Source organism: Haliotis cracherodii, unplaced genomic scaffold (assembly GCF_022045235.1).
Source record: "Haliotis cracherodii isolate W230 unplaced genomic scaffold, xgHalCrac1.p SCAF_6, whole genome shotgun sequence".
In the NCBI taxonomy this organism is placed as follows: Eukaryota; Metazoa; Mollusca; class Gastropoda; order Lepetellida; family Haliotidae; genus Haliotis; species Haliotis cracherodii.
The window spans coordinates 40,513,718-40,526,013 of NW_027266319.1; the positions used below are offsets into that span (position 1 = coordinate 40,513,718).

A 12,296-nucleotide genomic window follows, 5' to 3' on the forward strand; every position below is an offset into this window, starting at 1 on the left:
TGTCCAACATTCCCTAAGTCGGATTCTGTTCAGGGAGACATCATTATCAAAATGTGGGTAAATATTTTTAAAGCTTGTACATTGTACATCAACATCCTGAGGCTGTACATAATGTTGATATCTCATATAAGAAATAAACGACTCATGGTCGTTGTTTTTCGTATAATAAAACGCTGCAGAGAGAATAAACCACTCGGTACTGTGTCCCTCATGGTTTATTCTCCCTGCAATGTTTTACTGTACAATGAACAACTCCCACTTGTGGTGTAAATATGCACTGAAAAAAAGCCAGCGATCTGATTGGCTATAAATAAAATATTTTTACCTCTAGGTCGTTTGCAAAATGAATGGCGCGACTTTTCTCAGTGCGGGGTATGTCAAGGCCATGGTCGTCCATCGCGGACTGGTCACGGCAAAGGACTTATTGAGACGAATAATTGAACGTAAATTCATTATACCATGACGATGGGCGGGCTGGCAGGTGCCTTCGATTGAACGTGTTTTGGCGCTTGGTATTTGTGTACACGATCCAATAAACAAAAACAATTGGTAAGTTAGCGGTAATATTCTGAGCAGGGATTTGGGTTCGGAATCACGATATTTTGAGCTTCTGAAGAGGCTAGCTCCAAAAGTACGGCTTCGAATTCTTCATCTATGTCTCACTGTATAGCTAAATGTATAGCTAAGCTGTATGCCTTTGGAAGCCATTTCCTTCTTTATTCATCTTACATGGGAAATGGGGGCTTCGGAAAAATAGCAACTTTATTAAAGAGAGAATCTAGATTTCATAACAAAACATAAGAAAGTTATCTATAATATCACAAAGGATCTACCAGCATTGATTTCATCATATAGTAGGACCATTATTATTCTCTAATTATTGGACAAATTTTCTTTATTTTTTTACCAAATAGTATCTTTGAAAAAAACAGACTTCCAAACTGCAATTATCTCAGTACGGATGATTGCTGACTCGAAGTCTGCCTGAACCACTTCTTGGGAAAGTACTGTACCACTTCTTGTTCTGATAATGTTTTTAACATCCTAAAAAACCTTACATCAAGATCAAGATCATTGTTCTAAAGACCCCGAGCCCATATACAAAACAAGAGTAGAAAATGATCATATCAGTGAGTACAACACAGCTGTAGACACGTGCTGCATTCAATACATCTGTGCAGATAATGTTACAAAGTGGGTGTACACAATTATTTTACGAAGTGACGTCACGATACTATAAAATTCTTGAGCAGACAAAGTGCATGATGAACAATTAGTGCTAACCTACGACTTGTTTTCCATCATTAGAATTCAACAGAGATTTACATGCATACAAATTTTACAACGCAGGTATTTCTGTGGGATATTTGCTTCCCTTAAATCAGTATATACAGTACAAACAAGCAGTATATGAAATTTATCCTCTAAATAAGTTTGACAGAAAGGGCACAATCACACTGGCTTCGGTATAGAACGATGTCGTCCAATTTTAGCTATTATTTCAGACAATCTTCAATATGTTGGTTGGTTTGATTGTTGTTTAACGCTGCACTCGGCAATATTGCAGCTATATGACGCCGGTCTGTAAATAATCGAGTCTGGCCTAGACAATCCAGTGATTGCCATCATGAGCATCGATCCTCGCAATTGGGATACGATGACATGCATCAACCAAGTCAGCGAGCCTGACCACCTGATCCCGCTAGTCGTCTCTTACGACAGGCATAGTTGCTTTTTAGGTCAATATGCAATGCGCAGAGATTTGCATGTTATAACATTTAATTACAATTCAGGTTCAATTAACGATTTGGAAAAAATGTACATAGCATTTCTAGAACTGTTTTCAAGTGTCGATCTCCAGTTCTGCTCAAACATGATATCTTTTGACTTTCTACGAAATAATCTTAAACAATCCTGTTTTACCGACACCTGGATACAACAACAAATTACCGAAACCGTGATAAAATAGCATATAACGAATATTTGATGCCCATGTTGTGTACCCATGTCCAGATTAAGTTGCATTTTGTATGCCTTTTAAGGCAGGCGGTCTTCATGTATTTCTAAAATTTTAAACCAGTATTTAAAACAACGAATATATGCATTAATATTCATCGAATATCTTCCACATTCGCTACAAATTACACAGTGTGGAGCTGATATTCCTGTCTTTAAAAACTGTTTACATGCATATAAATGTATCTTTAGTATTGAGTCCTTATTTCAAACCTCAAAGCACTGAGCCGTATAAAAGGATCGAATGTATTTGGACATCATATAGCTTAATATAAACTACACGTGGAACAGGTTCTTATTTGGATCCAGTGGTAAGTAACATGATCATTGCTTTCTTGGCCCTTACAGCTAAATTTTGGACAGTCTTTCTTAAGTTCAAAGTCTAAGTAAATAGAATACCCAGGTATTTGTTAAATCCATCTGCAAGACAAACTGGGGTGTTTTTTGTAAAACCAGTTTTCGGACATAGCGAGTAGATTACCTCTCCTAAACACAACCACATTTGTTTTATCTAGGTTTACTGTAAGTTTGCATTTTGTAAACTTTTAAAACCCCATAACAGTATCTGATACAACTATACCATCATTAGCAAACAATAGCATGAGTCCAAGAGACGTTCAAATTCTTAAGAGAATAAATTACATAAATTACATCAATAATTAATTTCATCAGCACTGATATTGGCATCTGGAATTGATCGATCAATAGTAGTATAATGCTCATGATAACATAAATGTATAGATGTATCTGTATCAGAACTGTTTAAATTCAACAGTGTGGAATAAATATCAACAATATGGAAGACATCTTTGAAATGTGTAAACCATTCAGTGAGACGAATTTTGCAATTGGTTTGAGCTAATATTTTGAATCTCTTTCCAAAATTGTGTTGGGTTACCCAGACATTTGCATAATATATCAGCTTGCTTTCCGTGAAAGGCGATCATGCTTGTAAGAGGTGACTAACGGGATCGGGTGGTCAGACTTGATGACTTGGTTGATGCATGTAATCGTATCCCAATTGCGTGGATCGATGTTCATGTTGTCAATCACTGAATTGTCTGGTCCAGACTCGATTATTTACAGACCACATATAGCTGGGATATTGCTGAGTTCGGCGCTAAACAAAAAAACAAACAAACAATAAATCCTTGTTATTGTGAAGGAATGCGATGCTGTTGAATGTTGAATGTCTTATGGTCATTCTATCTGATCATTCTCTGATGATGGTCTGGTTTAAGGAAGTTATTCAATGGTTCGTTTGTCATTTTAGGGAGGGTCGTGTTTAGGAGCAAAGTGGCCAGTCAGGCAGTTAAACACTCACGCCTAGCCTGACTCTTTCGTCATTTGGATACAGTACTAATAACAAAACAGTAATAATGACGAGCTGTCTACGTGGACACTTATCACCTTAACACACGTGCCAACCGTGCATGACCCTTCATAAACATTTAATAAGCACATGCTCAAACAAGCATCCTCTTCGTCAGTATTCTGGAATCAATCACCATTGAAATATTTAGAGGATGAGTCTTCTAGTGATAACTTCTTTGAGAGGCATTTAGCAAAGTTGGAATACTAAGTAGGGATAAGATATATGGATGAACGACTTCTTTATTACAATTGGGAGCGACGTTTCGATGTAGGTTCTAGTGAGGCGTAGAAATGATAAGCACCAACGGTCACTGAATCCAAAGCAGTAAGATAACACCTGTTCAACTACTGCTGGACCGGAGGGGGGAGATAGATGCTGGGTGGAGTTGACCTGCAAGGTACGGGCATCTCGGGGGCAATTCACAGTGGACTTCTACTGGAGATGTAGCAAAGGAGTGAATGATATTTTACGCCCCTCCGAATATATCAGCAATGTCACGGCGTATGGCGGCGTGGAGGAGAAGTATTTGCACTTAGACTGACATCAGCGTGACTTGGGTGCAGTGTTTATGTAGTCATCACTTTGTCTAACGACAAGCCTGCTGGATATCGACCGGCGTCAAATCAGACATACAGGTGACGCTTCACTGACAATATTCAGGGTGTGAGGAAGTGTAAGTTAATTACCCACACTTCAAACTACCATGGAGTACTCAAACGATCGATGCGGTGGCCATGTATGTTTTGTTTTGTTTAACAGCGCACATGATAGTCTCTGGCATATTGGACAATTCAGCAGAGGAGGGACACGGTGGAAGGAACAGGCATGTTAAGTACAAACTTCTCAACTCGTTTCTAAGTATTTCATTTACAAACATTTCAGTCCTCCAAATTATGTATTTTAATATCCGAACGATAAACAGTATGGTGTAACTAACAACTGTGTTGTTAGGTATTGGTAGTCAACGACTTTTTTCTATTAGGTAATCGCAATATGTTAGTATATTTGGAATATCCAGTTAGGATTTAGCGGCAGAATAGATCCTCATTACCCCGTGCTGTCGTTAACACCGACTGTGTGACTTTGCCAGTTATGTGCCACCGTGTCCCAACATCGTTTTGCCTGGCATAGGCTGTTGCTGTAGCTTAAATATGCGCTATAGAACAACATGATATGCTCTCATTTAAATTTGGGCTTCACTTCACTTCACAATATACTGACTCCGAGCCGACCAGTCCTTCTTTTAACCCCTTCATGCCGAACTCAAGGCAGGGTAACAACTGGTACCTTTAAAAATCTTTTGGTATGACGCGGCCGGGGATCGAACCCCGGACCTTCCGCTCCCTGTAGCCACGTTGTTAATATTTACAATAAGGTGTTATTTAAGAAGCACCTAACTATTTCTGTCTTTGAATATTTAAAGAGAACTGAGGTTTGGTGAGGCTGGAAATGGACCCCAAAGTCTATCTAGAGATTGATATATCGTGAAAATAGGAATGTACCCAAATTCAAAACTTCGAATTCCGTCATGCGAGTTTGAAAGGTTACGGTATCTGGTTGCTGTCATTCATTTTACAGATATACAGACGTGTTCCACAGCTAGAAACTCTTCACTCTGTAACGTCAGTGTCATCGAAATAAATATATATTTTCATTTATTAACAGATGAACATGATCACAGTTGCATTTTCCATTTGATAAGTACATCCCTATCATGATAAGAACAACCCTATCAATAAGTACATCCCTACCATAATAAGTACATCCCTATCATAATAAGTACATCTCTATCATAATAAGTACATCTCTATCATAATTAGAACATCCCTATCAATAAGTACATCCCTATCATAATAAGTACATCCCTATCAATAAGTACATCCCTATCAATAAGTACATCCCTATCATTATAAGTACATCCCTATCATAATAAGTACATCCCTGTCAATAAGTACGTCCCTATCAATAAGTACATCCCTATCAATAAGTACATCCCTATCATAATAAGTACATCCCTATCTTAATAAGTACATCCCTATCAATAAGTACATCCCTATCAATAAGTACATCCCTATCATAATAAGTACATCCCTATCATAATAAGTACATCGCTATATATAAGTACGTCCCTATCAATATGTACATCCCTATCAATAAGTACACCCCTATCATAATAAGTACACACCTATCATAATAAGTACATCCCTATCAATAAGTACATCCCTATCAATAAGTACATCCCTATCATAATAAGTACATCCCTATCATAATATGTACATCCCTATCAATAAGTACATCCCTATCATAATAAGTACATCTCTATAAAAAAAGTTCATCCCTATCATAATAAGTACATCCCTATCATAATAAGCTCAAATCTAGAGCAAGGCTACCTGTAGATTTAACTGCGCTGAATTGAATTTGGGACCGACCTCGCAGCATGAGGTTTCAAATTCTACAATCTAGCTCACTGTTGTCCGCAAAACTTTAAAAACACTCTCTCAGTTGATTTTTATGGGTTTCCTTCATTCTCATCGAGTATTCCCTCACACACTTTGACTAATGTAGTATCCGAAACCAATGATTATACATATATTATTACAAAATGCCTACCAGTAATGATTTAGAAACAAGTTATTTTCCATTAATATTAGTTTCTGCTGTACTGCGGCCGTCAAATAAGCTGTTTCAGTAGGAAGGGGATATTGTGATTTGAAACCTCTAATTGGCAAATCACGATCGAGTATTTTCCAAATACATGTACATTCATTCTTTGTATTTCTAGTTTACAGGCACACATAGATACTAGTACACAAGGCACGTATCTCAGAACATGCGTCGTTGGACAACAGCCGCACGAAATCAATATCTAAAATGGCAGTCGCCTTCAAGTACTGGAAATTCAAGAAACGTGTTTTTTGCCTTGGCACGCTGATACTAATGGGTATCTATTACGGAGCGTTGGAGTTTCGTCATTTGCAATACCGTACACAGGAGAGGTACCTTGCAGGCAGGCTTCATTTAAGACCTCGGCTGGAAAAGAAAAGATTCGTCAACCTTTATTTCAAGAAACTGCTGAATCTGATCATGACTTGGTTCATTATCAAGAACGATAATCAATTGGACAAACTGTTGAACAAACATAGCTTCGTGTTTGGTTTGAATTCGAGACAGTGTCTCAATGTTTCTATCGGTGTTTTGATTGTTGTACATTCTGATCCCAGCAATGTTGAGAAACGAAGTGTTATACGCAACACATGGGGATCAGTGACCACGTTTAGAAATACGGCAGTTGTGTGTGTGTTCATGATGGGAGAACGAAACAACATTCAACAAGAAATTGTCCAAGAGTCCATATTGTTTGGGGACATTGTTCAAGGGAATTTTAAAGACAGTTACAAGAACTTAACGTATAAACATGTAATGTCTCTTCATTGGGTAACTACTCAATGTCATGACGTGAGAACTATTGTCAAAGTTGACGATGACGTGTTTGTCAATATTTTCAAATTGGTAAACTTTTCGCTAACTACTGGACACTTGCACAACAGTTTGTACTGCACAGTTTTACAAACTGGTCGGCCATTTCGAAAAGAAGGGAAATGGATTACCAGTAGGGAGGAATATCCTTTCGAATTTTTCCCCACTTACTGTGAAGGTATGGCTTATATTTTATCAGTGGATGAAGCAAAAAGGTTGACGAAAGCGTCTGAAAATATGCGATTCTATTGGATAGATGATGTTTACGTCACAGGTATTCTTGCACACAAGGCTGGAATTGGTCACACACAGTTGCTTGAAACACACAAATCTGCCAAAGCAGGTTTGTCAGACAATGACTATGAAAGTTCAGTAAATGATGTTCTCTTTTTCCATGATTTCAAAACGTCAGCCTCTTTATGGGAAAAGGTCAAGTTTGAGTGCTGTTCAACCTAGATGTGCTGTGGCTCACTCGTTGGAAAATATTTTATGATAAAAAGAGTATTGCGTTTCTTCTCACTGGGAAGGAAATCGACAACCGTGGTTTTCTCAAAAACTTATCAGTGGATGAAGCGAAAATGTTGACAAAAGCGTCTGAAATACGCGATTCTATTACAGTGAAGGTTTGAATATGAACGCAATGTTCTATCATGAATTAAATAATTGGACGTCATTATGGCGGATGTGTTTTGACAAAAACGTTAACCTGTAACGAGTATATATAGTCATGTGGTATAAGTTCCAACACCCATGCAGCTATTGCATCATGGCTTTTCCTTGAAATGCATAATATTCTCCGAAAAATCCCAGTGAGAATACTCATGACAGTATTATTCATGACAGTATTATTTCATTATATTACATAATACAGTATTTTTTTCATTTTCAAACGTTTGAAGGAAACGTTAATACACGCATATATTTAGATAATTGCATGTCGCTGTTTATTTGTGTATAATGTGACAGAAATCATAATGATATTACTACACTTTTTACACATTTATTTGTCTGATGATCCTCTTGTGAAGCATGTCAAGACTCATGATGAAAACAAGGCATTCCACAGTTTGCTTAAACGAGTCATGGATATGGGTCATTTTCTCAATGTCATTGTTTATTTTGTTGATGGTTCTGTACTGCTGACGGTAAGGAAATAAATGTCAACCAAGCGAGATGCGATATCAAATCGGCCCAGACTCAGTTTTTCAAAGAGTGACTATCTGAACGACCACTGCATCGAGTTTATGTGCACTGTGTTGAGAAGATCAGCAACCCATCAGAGTCCTTCGCTTGGATGGCCTTAAAAGTGAAACAGAAGGCTTTCTGTTTGCTGCTCAGGACCAGTCACTTCCCGTCAATGTGTTGTTTTGCATCAAAATGCAAACATGAAATTTTGAAAATGCAAAGAATTTAATGAAACTGTCCAACACAGTATCTGTGAATGCTCAGCTTTGGCACAAACACGGTATCTTAACCGACGGAGTGGCTCGATCCTTTCATTACCGTCTTCGTCATGCTTGTGGTTTGACTGAGAGGTCCAACCAATGGTACGTCCCAGAATATTAGATGGTGTCATGGAAAATGATAAACAATGCCCCAGATCTATCCAGGCCAACAAACCTGATCTTGTCCCTTTTGATAAATCCAAGGAAATCATTTATATCATTGTACTTTCTGTCCCTTTTGACACTAATGTGATTGGCAAGATTCAGGGAAAACATGGCACACATGCGGACCTCGCTTTCGAAATGTTACGCTAACACCCAACATTTGTACCAAGTTGTCCGACTCCCTGGGCTGCGTGTAAGGCAAGGGCCCTGAGCTGATGATGAGCCTAACCAGCCTGACTGTGCCAGGATCACCCAAACCCTCTTTGCTGCATTGTTTAGAAGTGACACTTACAGTATTACATTGTTTCTATGAGTCGGTGGGGGTGGGGCGAGGTTGTTTGGAACCACGTCACTAGTGATGGACACGGGACAAATAACCACTTTTAAGAACGCCTTTTGATTATACACATATATAGCTAAAATGGATAGAATTATCATTAAACCGCCAGCATGTTATCAGCAATGAGCGGGCCACTGGAACTTGATAATGCCCTCATATTGCTTGACGACGGGCCATTATCACGTCCACATGGGAATAGGGTAAGGTGACGTCATGTTCAATAGAGACCTCATCTGGCTTGTTCTATGACGTTTCCATATTCACTAAAGTGGGTCAGTGAAATTCGTGTTGATTACAGTATCTGTTTCAAAACCGATATTGTTGGTTATTTTTATTTGATAACGAATTCTATCCATTTTAGCTATAATTACGGTAACGCTATTTTTCAGGGCATTATCATTTGCAGAAGCCCTCGATCTTCGTCTGACAGTCAATGGAAGGCCTAGGGCTTCTGCAAATGACAATGCCCTGCAACATAGCGTCATCCTTATGTTATTCCACACTCTGTAGTATTGAGCAAAGGATTTTATACCCAGATTACCAAATTCTGCGAATCCAATCAAGCATGACAAATCCATATTACTTACAGAAATAAATTCCAAGTTTATGGTAAGGAAATCATAACTTCTGAAACATCCACAGTTTGGATGATGATGCCTAATTTTGTTTAGAACATAAAAGGAACATGAATGTACCGGCCGCGAAGAGCACGTACAAGTATTCAACTCTGTGACTTGGACGATTTCTCCTTTGTATTTTAGAATTGCTTTGCAGATTCTAATCCGATTCCCAGAGAACCCTTTAACCATATGGCTAACCCATCATTCTGATTTTCCTCTTTCTTTACACAAAATTACCTAGCAACATATTTCTTTTTACAAACTGTTGCAGGAATGAGTGATGATTAATAGACATAATCAAATTTAACAACACTTCTTTCAAATTTCTATTACTTAAGAAATAAACTCGGTATACTTTCTTTTGACCCTGAGTTTATTATAGACAGGGTTTCGGGGACATTGTGGTTAACCTGCCATTCTTAACTTCTTTTGATGGGAATTACACAACAAAAGTGGGCAATTTTAATTGACGTGTTTTTTGTAGGTGATGTGCCCTTTTGTACATTACAAACGTTTACACAAGCTCCACATTAACGCGAATCTATGATGGGCCGACTTCATTCCGTATTTTGTAGCACTGGTCAGCGGTTTGTACAAGCCCTGATCCATGCATGACTGTCTTTATAACAACGCACATATAATGATACTAGTGAAAACAGTCCTTATTCTTAATCTAATGGTAGAGGGTAGCCTAGTGGTTAAAGCGTTCGCTCGTCACGCCGAACGGTACAATATGTGAAGCTCATTTCTGGTGTACCCGTGATATTGCTGGAATATTGCTAAAAGTGGCGTAAAACCATACTCACTCACTTACACTCTAATGGTAGAAATGGGAATAAAAAGTGAAGATCCAGAACAAGGACTGCGTCTTTACTGTGTCAGTGTCAGATTTAGGCTTGACAATGTTAAACATGAGTATCATTTTCTTTTGGTAAGTTAAGCATATTCATCATTAAGGACTGTCTTCTTTGCACGACATCGCCATTGTAACCCAGCACTTCACAAGTTTGTAAATCTAATGTCTTCAACATGTAAATAAAAGCGACAAAACCCTTTCCAAGAAATCTCTGGTCAAAACGGAGTCAATGGAAAATTTCCGACTATTTCATAAGCATTAGTTTATGAATCACTATCACAAAGTGATGATACCAGGTGTTCGCGAACTATCGGACCATCATTCAACTTTCTTCGAGAATCATTCGATCCATTAAAATATTTTACTCTGGTATTAAAAAATATTGTTCCTTTGTGCTTATGATATAATGCTATGTTCTAGGGATCTGTGGCTACAATCATTTCACACGTGGAACCCCAACATTTGCGTAACGCATGACAGAACTAAAACACCCACAGGCCATCGTGTTGGTATTTTACAGACACTTCCCCTATAACTACTACTCTATAAACTATGGATTACGAATGTCCCAGTGCGTTCTCGGTGGGTGTTTGGACCTCGACATCGCTGTAACAGGGATTAGTTAGCATTAAGTCATTGCACTGGATATATTAGCTATTTTCTGTTTCGATTTGTCAAGTCAAACGTAATTGTTTGAGTGAGTGAGTGATTGTCTGAGTGAGTGTGTGAGTAGGATGGACTTTGGGTTGGTGGGTATTTGAGAGAGTGAACATCTTTTTACCACTATTATGCTTTCAAGGGGCCAGCCAATTGATATTCTGGGGGCTAATGCAACACGAGGATGTAAATGGTCTGCGTGTGGGCATGGTCTATTTATTTTAGGTTTATGTAACTATAAACGCAAAATAACATTGCCTGCTCAGACAATCAAATGCCAAGGACTCACACGAAATATATTTCTTTTTTCAGTCGTGCAAGTTGACAGCGTGATAGCTTTAAATCAGCGGTAAACCCACTTGCTCATTCGTCACCACTCGCCCCTGGCTGTAACTTGCAACGTATCGGCTTGTCCCGGAATAACACGAGTTGGTCACGATTGCCACGCCCTTACTAAGTTGCTGGTGTGACTGACATCTTATCGCATCGTCGATTTAGCGTTATTTCAGCTATATCACAGCGGACTGTAAATAACTGAGTCCGCACCAGACAAACCAGCGATTAGAGCTACGATCCACATCGTCAGGGGTTACGATGACACGCAGTAAACCAAGTCACCGAGCCTGACAACCAATAAGTCACCCTGAGCAACATGCACCTGGGACGTGATGGGAGCCTCTATTACATGGATCACTACAGAATGACGTGAGATGGGAGCCTCTATTACACGGATCACTACAGAGTGACGTGAGATGGGAGCCTCTATTACACGGATCACTACAGAATAACGTGAGATGTAAATAACTGAGTCCGCACCAGACAAACCAGTGATTGATATTAGAGCTACGATCCACATCGTCAAGGGTTACGATGACACGCAATCAACCAACTCACCGAGCCGGACAACCAATAAGTAACCCTGCGCAACAAGCACCTGGGACGTGATGGGAGCCTCTATTTCACGGATCACTACAGAATGACGTGAGATGGGAGCCTCTATTTCACGGATCAATACAGAGTGACGTGAGATGGGAGGTTCTATACACGGATCACTACAGAGTAACGTGAGATGGGAGCCTCTATTACACGGATCACTACAGAATGACGTGAGATGGGAGCCTCTTTTACACGGATCACTACAGAATGACGTGAGATGGGAACCTCTTTTACACGGATCACTAAAGAATGACGTGAGATGGGAGCCTCTATTACACAGATCACTACAGAATGACGTGAGATGGGAACCTCTTTTACACGGATCACTACAGAATGCATGAGATCGGAGCCTCTATTACACGGATCACTACAGAGTGACGAGAGATGGGAGCCTCTATTACACTGA

At 39.1% G+C, this 12,296-nt stretch overlaps 1 protein-coding gene across 1 annotated transcript; it reads left to right on the forward strand.

Annotated features, from left to right (window-relative positions):
• The first annotated feature begins 6,265 nt into the window (after positions 1-6,265).
• On the forward strand, positions 6,266-7,327 carry LOC139446804 (beta-1,3-galactosyltransferase 1-like). Its single transcript, XM_071228135.1, has one exon. It carries the CDS (start codon positions 6,266-6,268, stop codon positions 7,325-7,327), a length of 1,062 nt encoding a protein of 353 aa, XP_071084236.1.
• Positions 7,328-12,296: the final 4,969 nt, after the last annotated feature.